Source organism: Peromyscus leucopus, chromosome 3, assembly GCF_004664715.2.
Source record: "Peromyscus leucopus breed LL Stock chromosome 3, UCI_PerLeu_2.1, whole genome shotgun sequence".
In the NCBI taxonomy this organism is placed as follows: domain Eukaryota; kingdom Metazoa; phylum Chordata; class Mammalia; order Rodentia; family Cricetidae; genus Peromyscus; species Peromyscus leucopus.
In genome coordinates, this window is record NC_051065.1 from 145,685,117 (window position 1) to 145,703,938 (window position 18,822).

The window sequence follows — 18,822 nt, forward strand, 5'->3', positions numbered from 1 at the left end:
AGAAATGTGAAAGTTCTGATCCACATGGCACTCTTCATTTAAGACTAAATTTTATACACAAAACATCTTTGAGTCTTTGCAGTGTTACTTGGTTTTTATGGGTTTTCTGGCTCAGTAGTGGTCATGGTGGCAGTGGATGTTTGAGATTTGGAAATATATATATATATATCTCAGAAGACTTACCAGAGCACAGCTGGCGGAAGAAGGAATTGCCCAAGGTAACTACAGTGGGGAGGTCTTCAACTTGCCGGAGCTTTACCACATTGGAGCTGGCCCCTGGGCCTGCCAAGATCCTCAGCTGGGCTTCATCATAACGATCCCCAACCCCGATGGGGAACACCGCCACTCCTAAATTAGCCGAGGAAGAAGAAAGGGGCTATGGTCAGGTAACCACAACATATACACTCCATCTAGCACCTGTATGGAGCTTCCTGCAACCCAGGCTGGCCACACACACAGCAAGCCTGTGAGGGAGTGGTCCGTGTGGGCAGCACATGCTAATGAGCTACCCCTATGTGTCGGTCGTCACCGTTCTAAGCAGTGGGGATAGAGCAGTGAGCCGAGCAGATCAAGTGCCTGTCTCCTGTCCTCATGGCTAACACACAGGAACATAGGCAGCAAACACACAAGATAGTAACTGTATGGCATCTTCAGATGTAGACAGATGCTCGGGAGAGACTGTGAAATGAGAAGGATGGGGAACGCACAGAGGATGGGGAAAACCATTTCATGGAGAAAGACCTGAAGGAAGGACGAAGAAGCCAAGAACTGGGCTGGGGGAGAAATGACCCTCCCAGTGAGCGCAGCAAGGATAAAAGGTCAGAGTGCAAGCAGAATACAGAACACACAAGAGAGGGAGTGAAGCCTGGCGTGTGCAAATCCTCATGGGCCACGGCACCAACCTCATGTCTTCTCTGAAGGAAACAGAAAGCCCAGACCACGAAGGCATGGCAGGAGCTCGTCTGCACGGCTGCTGTGTTGAGGAGAGGTTATGAGAAGGAGCTGCAGTTCCAGTTAGAAAGCCAGCCCTGCCTCTCAGGTAAGAGATGATGGGGCTTGCAGGCAGTGGTATGAGTCTCAGTGGTTTTTTTGTTTTGTTTTGTTTTTTGGGTTTTTTTTTGTTGTTGTTGTTGTTTTAAGATTTGGCTGTTTTATTGGGTGCATGTGAGAGAAAGGGGGGAACTCAAAGGGGCTGAGATTTCTAACCTGAGTAACTTCAAAGAATGAAATAGATGACAAAGAAAATGTTGAGGTAAAGCAGGAGTAGAATTAACCATGAACTGTTAGAGTTAACCATGAACTGTCTGCTAGAGTTAACCATGAACTGTCTGTTAGGTGAGAAGTCTGAGCTAGAGACAGGGATTTCAAGGTCAGTGGTCCATAAATAAATATATTTAGACCCCTGATACTGAATGAGATCACTCAAGAGGATGAGTATGAAAAGAGAGTGTCTGGGGACCCAGCTCAGTGGTAGAGTGCTTGCCTAGTGTGTGACAGGTCCAGGGTTCAGTACTCAACGCTGCAGGGGAACAGAGGAAGAAGACAAAGGACGCCCACCTCCCCGCTCCTCCAGCACTTGATTGGGGTCTCGGGATTGTGCACCAGACACTCACGGTTGGATCTGGCTGCATCTGCTGCTGAGTACACTGAATCCAAGGAGGTGTCCATGATGAGGATAACCACTGCTTTGGAGGCTCCAGGCCTGGCGCCATGGATTTGTGAAGTTAGATATCGCACAGCAAATGCCAGCGCATCCCCTGAGGAAGAATGGTCTGAGTCAGACTGACCACAAGGACTGGGTTTTCTAAACTCTCTCAGCCTTGGGCTCAAGGCTGACGCTTGGTGAATTCAAAAGATGAACGGTTATGACTCAGAGCAACACTTGGTGAGACTAGGAAGGGATGCAGAGGACCACCTGGTTCCTCACCACCCAAAGGAGGAAACTCAGGGCAAAGAGTAAAGTTACTGGTCAAGACCACTCAGTCCCTTAAGCCAAGAATCAGGACGAGAATGCAGGTTCTACAGCTAGCTTATGACCCCAGCATTACCAATTTGGCTGGGGCCGCCCTCCCGCTGCATGAGATCCACCAAACTCAGCAGGTGGGCTTTCTCCTGGGCCTCATTCCATGATATATCGATGGTATTGATGCTTCCATACTGCAACACGGACACGTGAGTGAGGTGGGGCCCTAACAGGAAGAGAAAGAGGGAAACATTTAGCATCACGTGGACCCCAGGAAGAACCAAACTCACATGCAGCTTCAGAGGCATCACCCACCAATGTTGGCCTTTGAAATGAAAGCCTTGACAAAACTCTTCATCATATCAAAGGCAGGCTCTGGCGAACCAGAGGAGCCGTCCAGTAGGAGGACCACATCCAGGGCTTGGCTGCAGTCTGCAAGGAGGAACAGGAAGGTAAGTACACAGGTGTCCACCGAAGATCAGCCACCATCCCCCACAGTGGGCAGTGGCTCCTCAGGGCAGCGCTGAGCGCACAGCACCACCAAGGAGGGGGACATTTACCAGTGAGGCCACAGTGTGGGGCTGGGACAGGTAGAGGAGGGACAGAGGAGACAGTTCCTGAATCTATGAGTTCACTAGATTGAGGGACATTGAAAAGACTCCACATCTACCCACAGGCAGGCAAATGCCTGCAAAGGAAAGCATTTCTCAATGGCAGGAAAAGTAAGTGCGTCTGTTTGTGGGGAGCAAGGGAGGCAGAAATGTGTGTGTGTGTGTGTGTGTGTGTGTGTGTGTGTGAGAGAGAGAGAGAGAGAGAGAGAGAGAGAGAGAGAGAGAGAGAGAGTCGTTATAAGACCCATAATTTTGAGAAGTAACTAAACAATAACTAAAACAATTAAGAAAGAAAGAAAACTGACTCCTGCATTCTTGGGTCTAAAGCTCGATGAAATAAGGGAAAGTCACAGAGTGGCACTTAACTGGAAAAGAGGCTCGTGACCTTTGAAGGGATCAAGAAAATGTGGCATCTGTACGCGGGGGAGAAGGAAGCTGTGTCGTGAGGACACACACAGACGGAACGCATACTAATACCAAGGCAAACAGCCCCATTACTTTTCTTATTAGCAGAAAAATTAAAGCGATATTCACTAAATAAACAAAAGCAAAGACTGAGCGCAGGGACCTGGGAGAGATGCTGAAAACAGCTGGTTCTTCTGCAGTGATGACGTCAGCGTGTCAACCTAGCTACTCAGGAGTGCTGCAGGTTGTAAGGCCTGCTTGGCCTAGAGTGAGCTTAAGGCCAGTCTGGGCAACTTAGTAAGATCCTGTCTAAAAAAGAAAAGGAAAAGAGAGCTGGGTGGTTCAGTGATAGAGCATTTGCCTAGCTCGGACCAAGCCATAGGTTCAATCTTTAGTGTCACTGTAGAAACAAACTAACACACTGGATACTTTGACACCAGTATAAGTTAAGAAGGCAACAGTATAATCCCAGCACTCAGAAGGCAGAGGCAGGAGATCTCTGTGAGTTTGAGGCATGCCTGGTCTACATAGAGAGTTCGAGGCCAGCCAGGGTCACTGAGACCCTGACTCAAAACAAGGGGAAAAACAGTACTTTTTGAGCCTTCACCACATGCTAGAGTCTGTTTCAAGCATTTCACAAATAGTTGCTAATATCCACAGTTTATAGATAAAGAGACCAGCCAGCTCTAAATTATCGGCTACTGAGTGGCAGTTCTGTACTCTGGCTTCCGGATCTGTCTGTTTCATCTGCACCGGGTGCCTAACTTCCCAGCCTTGCCTCCGAGAACATGAGCTACTTAAAATAATTCCATGCATCAGTGTGGCCCAAAAGAGAGTTAACAATCACCAAACAAACAGAAGTTACCTGCCAGGCAGAAAGTGAGTCTGGACTGGGTGCGGTGTGTGGGGCAGAGGGATTAATATGACTTGCAATTTTTCTATGCATTCTCTGTATTATTTAAATTTTAACACTGGGTCCTTACTGCCATTGAATTTACAACCCTGGGCAATAAGAAAAGATCCTTCCCACCCAAAGAATAACAGTTCAGCTCTCGGCCTGGAAAGTAGGAGGAACACAGGCAGCGTGAGGCAGGGCTTTGAGCCAGGAAGTTAGCATTAGAACCCAGGGGTCTGGCATCATCAGATAATGTGCACAGTGCCAACGCCATCACACACAGGGCGCCAGCATACCAGGAATGGGGGAGAGGGTGGGCAGCTGCAGCCCCTCCCTGGAGCAGCATCTCTGCAGGACCAGATCAGGAGCCTCTCGGGGAAGTGTCTCAAAGTCTCGGATGAAGATGGGAGCGTTGGGCCAGCCAATTCGCTCCAGCTCCTGAGCATTGGCATGGGGGCCCACTCCGATAGGTACCACCTGGATGTCTCCAGGCAACCTCCTGATCTCATCGGAGGCAGGGTTCCCTGTGACCATGTAGACCAGGTTAGGTGCCTGTTCCCGGTCCCCCTGGCTAGGAGAGAAGGTGTGCTCAGAAAGATACTGCAGGGCCTGCCCAGTGTTGGTCCTGTTGCCACCGTGGTAACGGATCTCTCGGACATGCCGCAGCACATCTTCCTTGGACTGGGCCTCATTGAAGGCGTACTCCACAGTTACCATGTATGAATACTGCAGCACCGTGATGTGGATGCCATCCTGGCCCACATCCATGCGCTGGATTACTTCCTCCAGGAACTCCTTGCTCTTATTGAAGTTTGCTTCACCAACTTCGTCTGACCCCTCCAGGACAAACACCACATCCAGAACCATGGACTTCCTCTTGGGTCCAGGTGATGAAATCCCCAAGATCCCCGGACTCATGGTAATTTGTGCCACCTGGGGAGGCTGAGTAGGGGCTCGGGGTTCAGGGGCAAGGTCACAGAGGTAGTTGATTATTTCATCCCTTCTCTGCTCCAGCTCATCCACCCCACTGAGCAGAAAGGCCTTGTTTTCAGGGGCCTGCTTTTCAATGAGGTGGATTTGCTTGAGGCTGGCATGTGGACCAATGCCCACAGGGATCACAATGACCTTCTTCTTCTTCAGGCCCTGGACATAGCGGACCAAATTCCTGGCCATCCGTGGGGGCTCCTGGCTAGCAGTCAGGAGTAGAATGATGCGGGAGGCTTCAGGGCGATCGATTTTGCCAAAGATCTGGAACAGCGTGTACTTCAAAACCTCGCTGGTAGAGGCTACCTGGCTACCTGCGTACTTAACCTGGCTGGCAATGCGCCGAAGCTCTGAGGGTCGCTTCCGAGCCTTGAGCTCAATGTAGGCATGGGATCCATCGTGGTACTCAACCACTGCTACACGGACGCGCTTCTGAGAGACATGCAGCCTCTCCATCATGCCCACCACAAAGGTCTTGAGCACCTCAAACTCAGCCTCAGACAGCCTGGAGGAGCCATCCAGCAGGAAGACAAGATCTAGCAGCCTGCTGCATTGGAAGCTGTGCAGGGGTGGCTCAGGGGTGTCTTCAACATATGGGGTGGTGGCGCTGACTGGGGCATCTGTTGGGGGGACCAACAGGCCTCCGGGCTCCTGGCAGGCTTCACAGGTAAGATTGACACCATCACAGTGACTGTGGCAGAAGGGAAAGAAACCAAAATGATTCGGGAAGAACCTGTGGGCAGCTAGGACCACCTCACAGGTCCCCCACAGAACCTCCTGCCTGCTCCCCTGAGCATGTCTCACCCAAGTGAGATGTCATTCTTGACATTTGTCCCAAGGTGTGTCTTCAATACACATGTGCACACATACACACACACACACACACACACACACACACACACACACACACACACACACGGGAGTGGGGAGGAAGCAGAGCTTCCTTCCTAAAGCTTTAATCCATCTTAGAACCTGAAAAATAGTCTTTGTTGTTCTAAGCCCTCCATAGCCATTTAATGTTGACTTCTTTCCAGTCTATGTCTCCAGCCACATTAATATTTAATTATAATCCAAACCTTCTTATAACTGTCTCCAAGGACAAATATCTTTCTAAAATGTTGGCACACGCTGGGACTTGTAAATGTTCCACTGGAGATAAATGGCTTGCATTAGAAACCATTATACATGTTATTAGAATTTAAGCTGTATGGATTTTGAACCATGTTTAATTATGTTGGGCCTCAAGGAAAAGAAGGAAAACTAGAGTTAGAAGATTCTAAAACAATGAATAAAAGTTTAAAATCGCTGTTTCATCTAACAGGGGAAAAAAATGGGAGGACTAGGTGTGCTGGCTGTAGACAGTGACGGTAGCTCCGCCATCCGTTCTGCCCACAGGCAGATGGTGAACATGGAGGATCTACCAAGTACTGGCTAGCCTTCAGCCCGGCCCCAAGATACCCACAAGTCTGTGCTGAGCCACTGCCCACTCCACAGATTTCTACAGTACCAAACAACCTTCCAGCCCTTTCTAATCACTGCACCCTTCTGCCATGCTCTAGAAAGTAAAGGAATAGGGCAGACCACGGAGGACACAAAGATGTGCTGTGGTGGGGATCCATACAGGATGGGCCTCCTCCAATCTGTACCCTCGGTCTTCAGTCTATACAATAAACCCGAGCAGGTGACAGTGCCCTAAACCCTGAGTGTGTCTGTCCCGTGGCCTCACTGCCAGCCAACGGCACCAACCTGACTTGAAACTCTGTGCTCATCACTGTGCGCTGTAGCAGCCGGCCCTCTCTGCAGGCCAGTGGAGGAGGTGCCAGGTGCTGGAGCTTTCACATCCTTTGAGCTGGACACCCTGAGTAAGCTTGCAGTGACCCCCTACCCCTTCCTTATTCCTCATGTCTGTTTCAGTGCAAGGAAGGTGGGTGGGATCTTACCGGGAAGTTAATTCCTAGTTCCTCATAATCCTGCGATTTATGGCCTCAATCCTTGGTTAACGGTGCATGAGTGACAATACTTTCAGTTTCCTGTGTTTGCTAGAAAATTCACCCCGGGCAGTGCTCGCTCTTGTTTGTACAGATGGTGGGGCAGGATCCGGCTCGGGCAGCTGTGGCCAGAGCCCCTCCCTGGAGAGCTGCAGTTCTCAAGCTGAAGCTCCCATTAGGCTTGGTTGGTGTCGGGGAGTGGTGCTGACGATGTCAGCGTTTTGATGAATGTCCCCCACCTAAGGGCAGCACTTCAGAAAGCCGGCAATCACCCTCAGGACTCCTCGCCTCCCCAAAACCAGGTTCCCAGAGTTTGCTCCAGCAAGAGCCCGGGGTGACAGCAGTGAATGTCTTCCCTCCCAGTTCTGAAAGCCACGTCCTGCGGCCTGGACCACAGCCCTAAGATGCTTGTGTTATACTTAAGGCCAAGCACCTCATCTCCCTTTTCCTTCCTGCCTCCATAGATCCCCCAAAATGTTTACTATTCATAGATACCAGTCCTCAGATTGGGGGTGATGTCCAGTTATAGTGAGGTAGGAATGCTACTCTTGCTTGGTCATACATACTCCATACATGTGTTGGGATGTTATATTGCATCCCCCCAAATGTATCTGTTTTCCACAAAAAAAAAGTCTTTAAAACATTGAGGGGGAACAGAACCTCTTAAAGAAAGAGAATCAGACTCCAGAAACAACCCCAACAGCTACCAAAGTGATGGACGGGTGAGTGGGTGGGTAGGTGGGTGGGTGGGTGAGTGGGTAGATGGGTGGGTGGATGGATGGGTGGGTGGATGGGTGGGTAGGTCAGAGTGGATGGTGGGTGGGTGGGTAGGTGGGTAGGTCATGAGTGGATGGATGGGTGGGTGGATTGGTAGGTAGGTGGGTGGGTGGATGGATGGGTGAGTGGGTAGATGAATAGATGGGCAGATAGATGGATGCATGGGTGTGTGGGTGCATAGACAAGCTAATTAAGCTCAGCCTCAGTCCATGCTGCCTGGAGGTATTTTCCAAAGCCCAGGTTCTGAGAGCCAGCATGGGCGGCAGCCAGTCAAGAAGTCTGCCTTACCAATTCTGGCAGTGTGCAGGGTCATCAGGGCTCAAGGTGATTTTCTTTCCCGGGGCCAAGCGCCGACCAGCCACCTCACACACCGGGCAGTCTTGGGGGTCCACACAGGTCTGCAGAAGTTCATCCAGGATTCTTCCTGCACAACACACCACATGAGAAGCCTACCAGCCACCTCTCATATCAATCAGGTAGGTCCGCCAGCCACTAAAGGAATCTGTCCCAGAAACCTACTCTCTCAGCTCCCAGGTGGTCACCTCACCATGCAGGGAGCATCCTTCTTCTTTGGTGCCTTGTCTGCCCCTCTGAGAAGCTGGGATGAGGCTTCCTACACCACACCCCCCCTCCCCAAACCCTAGGACAAATGAAATCTTATCTCCAAACAGCCAAGGAGTGGCTGGGCTCAGCTAGCTCCTCCCAAGCATGAACTCAAGAAGTTTAGAGCTGGGCCATCCAACACAACATGCCATGAGTCTACTTATATGTAAATGAAGCATAATTCAGTGAAATGAAGAAGACGTTTCCTCACACTACTATATCGTGTTGAACAGAACACCGCACCTCTGCAGCAAGTTCTGCTGGGAAGTGTTGCTCTCTTTAACTCAGGAGGCTGAGGCAGAAGGATGGCAAGTTTGAAGCCAGCCTGGACTATACAGCAAGACTCTGTCTAAGAAGAGGAAGGGAGTGGGGGGAGAGAGGGAGGGGAGGGAGGGAGAGGAAGAAGGAGGGAGGGAGGGACAGAAGTAATGACTGCTCTATGTGATAAACCCACAAATGACCCATGAAAGACATTTTAAGAAGGAATGAGGTGTAGCCAAGTGGAAGAGAACAAGGAACCAGAGTTCTTTCCTCACTTCTGCACAGAGAAGATGAGACAACCCTAATGAGGCAAAACTCAGAGCTGGCCTGGCTTTGATGAAGAGATCCGAGTAAACATACTTGTTTGAGGTCCAAGGATGGGGGGGGGTGCACCCCTGGACAGAGGAGGCTGAGATGAAGCAGAAGGAATACACCTGTCTAAGAACCCATCCCTCCAGCCTGCTCTAGCCAAGGGGAGGCCTCACCTGGAGGGCAGTGTGCATGGCACCCCTCCACACACTGCACGGGGCAAGCCAGAGGCTCGGGGTGCTGACAGGTGACCGGGCAGGCAGGTGCGCAGCTATTGTAACGCCACTCACACTCGTAGCCGTTTTCCCGAACGTTCCTCTCTTCACAGCTCTGAGCTGTGGAGACAGAAGAAAAGTGGTGACCCTGGAAGCACCAGGTGACCCTCGGCAACAGAAGAAGCCCGTGTCCCCCTCCTCCCAGAATTTCTCCAGAAGTCTCCACGTATCCACCTTGACTCCATGACCCGACTCACACACAGTCTTACTGTGAGTTCCTTACCCTTCTCACCATCTTAATCTTCTTCAGAACCCATGTCCCACTCACTCTTGAGGAGATGCCCTCGTCACTGTGTTAACACCCCTCCAAAGCCACATCCCCACTGTTTCTTTAGTATGCAGTTTCCCACACCACCGCTTCATCCCTTCAACCCGTCCCTCTCTACCGAGAGAGTGCCCGCCTGTCCTCCCGACAGGGCTGCAAGCCGAGGTTCTTATAGGGGGTTGCATCTGAGACCGTAAGGACTTGGTAACTCACGGCACAGGGCAGGCGTCCTCCAGGCTACCACCTGGCCGTGCTGGGCACACACATGGGCATAGGCGGCTATGGTGTCACAGAAACAGGCACAGTCCCCAATGGACTCACAGGAGCAAGTGTCATAAATGCAGATGTCCAGGTATGGCTCAGGGTCCACCTACAAAAAGAACCTCAGTGGTCTCAGCCTGAGCCAAGGGTGTAAACTCCGGCTTATGGGTGCAAGGGACGGGGGTGAAGGGACTCCTGCACCAAGGAAATGTAGAACACAGGTCCTAGAGAATGAACGGGGGAAGAGGCAAATTCCTTTGTTTCTAATCTGGATTCCACTAAGAAATACTAAGTAGAGCAGGACAGGCAGCCTCTCATGCATATTGAGATACCCTCAGAATTTTCTAGAAGGTTCCCTCTGCTGTCTCCTGCCTACCTGCCTACCAGCCTGTCCTTCCCCGTAACCATGAATGTGGAGTATTTTTATGTAAACACACACAGATTGGTCACTCTCTGTCCTTGCCTCAGTGCAGTAAGCAAAATGTGGGGATGAATCAGAAGACAAAATCTGCCCCCACTGAGGAGCTATGGGGCAACTTTGCCAGACAGTAGGGCCTGGCTGGGCACCCTTAGCTTCTGACCCCAAGTCTCCCTGTAGGGAGGAGTGTCTGCCCACAAGCATGATCAATCACACTGACCACTTTTCTTGTCTCCAAAATATGCTACTACGCTCTCTATGCTTTTTAGAGTAGTTAAGAAGGAAATAAATTCACCAGCCAATGCATTGTTGTTTCCAAGACATTTCAACATCCCTATGTGCCCCAAGTCCTCCTCTTGTCTTGATTCTTCCAACTCAGATGCCACCAAACCACAGAATCTAAGTATCCTTTGGAGCTCTTATGGACCGGCAATCTCCAGATGAGTGAAGAATTGAGATCATATACTCAACTCGTCATTCCTATGTTGGTGGTGCTACACAGTGCAGGTGTGTGCACACGGCTCTGTATTTATGTACACACACAATCCCACGTGCTCACATGCACCCTGTGTGTGTGCATGCACACAAATGCACAGAGAAAGAGGTCCATTTAACTTTGAAGAATTCGTCACTATCATTTCAGACAGAGGAATAAAAAGATGCCAAAAATTCAAGGACTCCAAAATCACTGGAGTTAGGGCCAGAAAAAGTCAGCGTGAAAAGAGAACCGGGCACTGAAGCAGTTGTTTCCTGCTTTTCTCATGTGCTGATGGTCAGGGAGGTTCTGACTGGGTCTGGACACATAGAACTATGACAAAGAAAGGAATTCCCTGGCCTGGCTCTGGTTGGGGACAATGCAAAGAGAACTCCAGACCAAGAGACTTCGTGCGTACATGGGAAAGTGCCTGGGCAGCCATTGCTTTCCTCAAAAACTACCCATGTGCCTCTTCAGCTAGAAGCCAAGAAAGGGATATCGTGGTTTCTCAGTATGAATCATTTCAGGGCTCCCGCCTAGTTAGCGTTCACATCAGGCATTCACAGGCCAGGAATCCACAAGCCTTTAGACCGTCCTGCCTCCCTCCACCCGTAAAGCCTCACCAGCCTGTTGCAGGCCTGGAAGATGTCGCTGGTAAGGATTCTGCAGGATGAGTCCACCATTGTCTGCTTCATGATGTTGTTGTGGCAAGTGGCGGGAGACACATCTAGTGACAGCTGGGAACAGGACAGAGTACCGGAGAGGTCAAACATCAGGTAGCCTTGCTGAAGGGACTCGGCCCAGAAGCCCAAGGCTGCTGCTGCCTGTAGTTCCTGCCACCACAGCCCCCAAGAGAATAAGGGGATCCTCCATCCACACAGACCCCAGATGTACCTTTCTTGTGTCAGCACACTGTGAGCTCACTTTCCAGGAATTCCCGAAGTCAACAGGGTCTTCCTCCACCTGAAGGCTGCTGCTGGTGAAGTCATTGTTCTGGATGCCATCAAAGTTCCCACACAGGCCACACACCTTCTCCTGGGTGAGGGGAAGGGATGCACGTTGTAAACCTTGGCATACTCTCAGGGTCAAGGGAAGAAGGTACCAGGTGGCCGAGGAGTCAGGAATCATCAGAGGAGGAAGAAGAGATGGAAGCAGAAAGAGAAAGAGACCCGGAGAAGAAGCAGGGTGGTCAGCAAAGCCTTGCCCTCGCCAGGGCCTTTCCCTATGCTTCTGCACTGACCCATTTCAAAATCAAGGACGCAGAGAGAGGTGATGTGCCCAAGTCTCATGGTCAAGGGCAGAGGTGGGCAGCAAGAAGGTTGGCTCTGTGATCCTTCCTTGAGACTATGAGCAGAAATAAGAGAACGGAGAGCCAAGGAGAGGACAGGCTGGCCCTGCTTTGCAGCCATCAGGGAAGCCCTCTTACCCAGAGGACCGTAGCTTGTCCAGGGAAACAGGTGCAAATTCTACAGCATGAGAAATGTGCTCAGGGAAGGGCTAACTATCCACCTCCCGTGTCAGGCATGTGCACTGAGTCCTGAACAAGCCTAGCCACACAGAAACCATCAAGTAAGGACCTGGGAAGACAGGTCATCATGGACCTACTCTACTCTCCCGACACAGCCAGACCCCAGTCTTGGGACAAAGGAAAGATGACTTAAGTATCCTTCCATTCTGCAGCACTGGTTTATAAGCACATGCGTAAGTCACTGAGGAGCATGTAAGAATATTCCCTCAGTCAGACAAAAGTCACGGCATAGCCACTTCCTCTCTGAGCCTTTGTTAATTAACCCCCCCCCACCTCACCCACCGGTCTCCTTGGTCAAACTCTCCAAACGTCAGCCACCTTGGGATCTCTGTACCTCTTACTCCATCCACCCAGCTTCTCTCCCCAAATATTTACAATCCTCACTCCCTCCCTTCCATGAAGATGTCTACTCCTGCGTCACCTGTTTGCACAGGGCTCATCAAACTAACCTAGCTAAGGTAATGTCCCCATAAGAATATAATCTCCACTGTGGTCGTGGGAAGCAAAACACTGGCTCCACCAAAGACGTCCATCCTGAATCCGAGAACTGAGACTGTGTTACCCCACACGGTACTGCAGTTTTCACATGGCTTCAGTGTGTAGTGGAATCCCCAAAAGGTTTATTCTCTGGAAGTTTGGGTTCCCAGTGTGACACTGAGAGGTGGTGTAACTGTCAGCAGGAGGGACCTAATTAGATTTAATTAAGTCACTGGTGGTATCATCTTTAGAAGAGATAATGTCATTCTCATAGGACCCCAGTTAGTTCCCACACCACAAGTATTTGTTGTTGTTGTTGTAGTTTTGTTCCTAATAATGGAGATGAGACAGGTCAGCAGGTAAAGAGGTGTCAGCTGCCAAGCTTGATGATCTGAATTCAATCCCTGGGACCTACACAGGAAGTTGTTCTCTGACCTCTACATACCATGGCATATACATGCCCACATCCATACACATGATAGATGATAGACAGACAGATGATAGTTAGATAGATAGATAGATAGATAGATAGATAGATAGATAGATAGATAGATGATAGAAAAAAAAAAAAAAAAAAAAAATAGATAGATAGATAGATAGATAGATAGAAAGAAAGATAGATAGATAGATTTAAAATAAGATTAAGCAGAGTTCCTCTGGTTTCCTTTCTCACAGGTGACCCCTCTATATGTAGCCCTCTTCCCTTCCCTGTCTGCTTTACCGTCACTCACCACTGCCGCAGCCAGGCCAATCCCTGCCACAGACACAGATGGACCCACCCAACCCTACACTTTCAGCTTCCAGCAACAGTAATGACACTTGAATAAAGCTCTTTTCTTCATAAAGCACTCAGCTTAGAGTATTCAGAACATGGAGTAACCCCCGGGACAAAGGACCTTGGTACAGTTAGGTTAAAATCTTGAGACAGAAAATTGTCCAAAACCATCTAAGTGAGCTGTATGTGACCACAGAGTCTAAAAAGGAGGCAGAAAAGGGCAGAGTGTAAAGGCGTTGCACCCCACAGGAGCGTGGTGGGTGGGAGGACCTGAAGATACTGAACAGCAACTCACTTTGAATGTGGAAGGGTGGGACCACAAGCCAAGGAGTGCAGCCCAACTCCAGAATCAGGAAGGTATACTTGTCCTTTAGAAGCTCCACAGGAATGCAGACACACACATACACACACACACACACACACACACACACACACACACACACACACGCACACACACACCTGATTTTTTTGCCCTTGCTCTACCTGCAGTGCCTGGAACAGTCAATACACTGAGTAGAAACATGGTCAAGATTGTTAGACCTCTCTAGAATTGGAACGGGCTGCCTCGGGGAAGCACAGGCTGAGCAGCCCTCACTGACATTGACAATGGGGACATAGAGAGCCCTGTCAGAGATGGTCTGCAGGCCACTCTCAACAAGAATAAACAGAGCCCTTGTCATATTCACACCACTTAATGATACCATCAAAACCCCAAAACTGTGGCAACCTACACACACACCGTCATCTTTCCCAAGAGGAGATCCTCAGCAGATTAACAAAGCGCTCTCCAAAAGGGCTAACCTGGGACCCGGGGAAGTAAATCAGATGGTGAAGCGCTTGCCACACAAGCATGAGGCCCTGAGTTGAATCCCAGCACCCATGTGCAAAGGACAGTTATAGTGGTGTGCACTCGTGACCCCAGGGTCAGGGGCAGAGGTAGTAAGTCCCCAAGGCTCACTGGCCAGCTAACCCAGCCTGACTGGTGAGCAATCCCAGGTCCCAGTGAAAGACTAACTAAGAACACAAAGTGAATGGTTCCTGGGGAATGATGCCTGAGATTACCCACTGGCCGGCCTCCACATGTACATGAACATGAACACATGCATGTACACACATATGCATGCATGTGAGCGTGTGTACTAGCCTGGGCTCATTGATGAGACAACATCCCAGAATAGATGGTGATGATTTAATATTATGTGTGCTTAATTTGCCTCTTTGGGTTAAGTAACCTAAAGAAGAGTCACCCTGCCTACCCTTGCTCTGCCTCCTCTGTGCAAGCAAAACATGTGCCTTGCTGGGCCAGTCAAGACATTGTCACACATTGTCAAAGCTGCCTCTGTCCTGCCTGTGTGCAGCCAGCCTCCATGACTACTTACTTAGCTTTCCTTGTGTGGGGAGCAAGGAGGCCGGACCAGAGAGCCACTGTCCTCCCAGACAACGGGGAGGTCACTACTTAGAGAGCTGAGGACAGTCCACATGAGTGACAGGGAAGAAGGGCCGCTGACCTGGTGTGTATGCTTCAGGACCACGGAGATGCTGAGGTGGTGGTCCCAGACCACGGAGAGGGCTTGACCCAGCAGCAGGATGACGTACCGACCAGACTCCACCATCTCAAAGTGAGACTCATCTTTCAGGGGCTTCCGCACGTTCACCTGAAGAAGGAAGGAACCAGAACATGAGGTGAAGCAGGTCAGAGGCCAGGGCTCCCTCTCTCCACACAGTTTGTCCGTCTGTCTTGCCCACCCACACCAGAGCTGGCCCTCGACCTCACCAGCCACCTTCTATCAGAACTCCCCGAGGCCAGCACTGCACTGGGGCTTTTCTGCTGCATCCGTCTGACCCACCGCTCTCCCATGATGACAAGATGGCAGGGCACAATGGAACAGACCTCCTAAGAAGGGAGGGCATTCTGACCCTTGGTCATCAACTCCACCAGTCCGTGGCTTGCTTTTTAACGTGGCCCTGATTTTAACCACCTCTAGTTACATGGGTAAAAAATCAACCCATCTGTAACAGTGAGCCCCCCAACTCATTTCTCTTGTGTCCTACCGCCCTCTGTCCTCTAGAGTGACTGCCGCCAGGAGTCAAGACTGCAGGACGGGGACTGTGAAGTTCCATGCGCCAGGCAAGAGCTTCTAGAAGTCTGGCCTGAACTCCTCGCCCTGCCAGAGGCATCGCCACTGACCGACCCTCGAAGCCAACCACAGAGCACTCGGCTGGCTGACGGTCGGGTTCATAAAGCGGAGGCTGAGACCAAGAACCTGTCACTCTTCACAGACCTCCTGAGGAGCATGCCTCACGCGGAGCTCATCATGTCTGCAGATCCTCCCCCTCGTAGATCTGCCCTCTCCTGTGCAGGCTCACCGCTATCATCTGTCCTGGATAGAAGTGAACTCTGAAGTAGAGCCGACACTCCTGGCTCCTAGTCAGCACACTTGCTGAACAGCTTTTCTTGCCTCTCTATAGAAAATGCACTTCCAGTCCCCAGCTGTCAAGGGTGGGTGTTAACAAAACACCAGGGAGCAGGCCGAGGCCACGGGAGCAAATGAACCCAGTCTTGGGAGTCTGTAGTGCGGTTCATATCCAAACCAGCTGAATCAGATCTGTGACCCAGGAACAACCAGTCACTCCAAACATAGATTCCAGGGCTCCATCCCGATCTACTGAGGCATGGCTTTGAGGTGGAGCCTGGAGAGCTACACTTAACCACTTCTCAGGTTGACACGATCCAGAGGCTGCATCTGCTGCTTCTGTTTCTCTTTTCAGCTTGTCAAAAATATCAAACTGAAGAGCTGGGGGTGTAGCTCAGTAGGAGAGTGCTTAATCAGCATGCCCAGGCCCTGGGATCCATCCCTGGCACCACATGATCTTAAGAAAATCCTTAATACATAAAGTAACTAAAAAGCACCCCATAATGTTCCTTCAATAGACACATGCAGGAGCCCCCACAGATCATTTGTTTCGCTTACCGTAGTTTCAATTGATTACAAAAGTACTGAATGGAAAACTCCAGAATAGTGATTAAGTTTCCAAATAACTTCCATCACAACATATTATGGTCATTGTTCTACTTTATTATTAGTCAACATTAATGCCTTATTCTCTCTACTTAATAATCAAACATTATCATCTGTGCTCGAGTTTTATGTCAACTTGACACAAGCTAAGGTCATCAGAGAGGAGGGAACCTCAGTTGAGAAAATGCCTCCATAAGATTCAGCTATAAGGTATTTTCTTAATTGGAGATTAGTCAGGGAGGGGCCCAGCCCATTGTGTGTGGTACCATCCCTAGTTGGTGGTCCTGGGATCTCTAAGAAAGCAGGCTGAGCAAGCCATGAAAAGCAAGCCAGTGAGCAGCACCCCTCCATGGCCTCTGCATCAACTCCGGCCTCCGGGATCCTGTCCTGCTTAAGCTCCTGTCCTGACTTCCTTTGATAATGAACAGTGATATAGAAGTATAAGCCAAATAAACCCTTTCCTCCCCAACTTCTCTTTTGGTCATGGTGTTTCATCACAGCAATAGAAATCCTAACTAAGACATCACCGATATACATAATAGAACATACTGGGTTCTGTACTGTCTGTGACTTCAGGCATCCACCAGGGGTTTCGTCCCTCTGTGGCTAAGAAGGACCACTGTTCACAGAAGGGAAACTCCTCCTGCCTGCCATGCTCCGCCCACCTCCCCCGGTCAGCACTGCCTCCTATTCATAAGCAAAGGTCATTGTGCATCCTCTCCCACACACATACCCACACCTGAACCACAACTGGCTCACACTAGCAGTATTGGCCTGCCAATTGCTCTGCTCACAGCATAACAATCCAGGACCAGCTGACACTGCTGGACCTCATTCTCCACAGTGGCTGCACATTCTACCCGCACAGCTCTAAATGAACACCTGGTAAACACTCCTAATAACCAGAGGGACAAGAAAGGGACATACGGGAAAGGGGAAGAAGCTGGCACTCACCTCTCCATCAAACAGCTCAATCTCCCCTCCTTCCACCAGGATGGTGACCCGCTTCTTACACTTCACTGAAGGATAACTGCATCCTTCATTTCCCACCAGGATCCGGAAGGTCCCCGGGTTCCCGCCACAGTAATCCTGGGGAAAGAAGGCACCAGGAGAGAGAGATTATCCCTTCTCCCAGAAGATGACATCGTGACCTCTGGGGTCTTTGAACACGTCGTAGAATATCATCAGATGTGCTGTGCATGTGGGGGAAAGGGAGAGGTATCTACAGGTGAACTCTCTCAGGTATCCATCCTCAGCCCTCACAGGTGAGCCTGATACCCATGGTCAGCATGGTGACATAGTAATAAACGCAAAGTGGAACAGGGGAACTAGAGGAGTCAGCATGTATGTCCACATGCAAATACATATAGACGCATACACCTACCCATATAAATACACATATATACACACATGCATATACAAACACAAACATGTGCGCATATTCATATACTCTTCCACATGCACATACATACTCACAAATACACCTATACATGTATACACATATATACATGTACCTGCACAAGCATACAACAATACACATGCATAAACACATATATATCATAAATAAACATGCATACACAGGTACATACCTGTACACATATATAGGTATGTACTTATAAAATGTGTACCTGTTCATGTCTATCCATATCCATATGCATGCATACATACATGTACTCACACAAAGAAATACAGAAAACACAGCTGGGCTGATTGTAAGTGGAGCATTAGTCCACTTCCTGGCTCTGTTGGGGGAACATGGTTCCTGATCACACAGGTTAGAAGCAGAACAAGGCTGCAGATGTGGGCTTGTTCTTGTCACCAGCTGGCTTTCTGAAGGACAAAGCCTAATGATGCCCCCAAGGGTGGGCCCCAGGAGAGGAAAGAGGATCAAAACAAGCACATGGTCTGGAAGGGAGTTCCTGAAAACAGGATCGCTTGCTCCAGAAGGCCTGCCAGCCAGGGGATGCTAGGGAGTGGCTAGTGCCTCAGCTAAATCCGTTGCTCTGGAAGCTGATAGATGCATTGACCCTTGAAGCTAGTGCTGCCCCGTCTTTTGATGCTAAGACAGGGAGCCTGTGGGGAAGCTCTAGGGGGACACCCAGGCCAGAGGCATCAGAAAAGCCATTTCAAGGTGTGCACGCACTGTCTCCCCAATGCACTACCGCCCTGGGCGAGCTGGGGTGTGTGAGGCCAGCTTGGCTGGTGCCCCAGGGGTCCTACCCTCTCCTAGCATGCTCTGCACATGGTAACCCTGGTTACCAATAATGCCTGACATGTCCTGCACATGGTAACCCTGGTTACCAGTAATGCCTGACATGCTCTGCACATAGTAACCCTGGTTATCAGTAATACCTGACACAGAGACCCTGCAGCTCCCTCTCTGGCTTTGAACCTTCAGATCACTCTAAGCAGCCCCCTCCCCCAGAAACTGCATGAGTTCAATGTCTCACAGAGCACACAGTACTCAGCTCTGAGGAAAGCACTTGTCCTCCTTCATGGATCATCTGGTGTCACCCAGCAAGAAAACCTCGA

At 50.0% G+C, this 18,822-nt stretch overlaps 1 protein-coding gene across 1 annotated transcript in view; it reads right to left on the reverse strand.

Annotated features, from left to right (window-relative positions):
- Nucleotides 1-18,822, reverse strand: part of Vwf (von Willebrand factor) — a 137,184-nt gene that overhangs the window by 41,246 nt on the left and 77,116 nt on the right. The window contains 12 exon segments of the mRNA XM_028892286.2: nucleotides 184-348; nucleotides 1,614-1,757; nucleotides 2,049-2,189; nucleotides 2,279-2,395; nucleotides 4,171-5,549; nucleotides 7,912-8,047; nucleotides 8,973-9,131; nucleotides 9,550-9,706; nucleotides 11,114-11,227; nucleotides 11,385-11,525; nucleotides 14,779-14,925; nucleotides 17,245-17,379. Of these exon segments, the coding sequence (XP_028748119.1) occupies nucleotides 184-348; nucleotides 1,614-1,757; nucleotides 2,049-2,189; nucleotides 2,279-2,395; nucleotides 4,171-5,549; nucleotides 7,912-8,047; nucleotides 8,973-9,131; nucleotides 9,550-9,706; nucleotides 11,114-11,227; nucleotides 11,385-11,525; nucleotides 14,779-14,925; nucleotides 17,245-17,379 (2,935 nt within the window).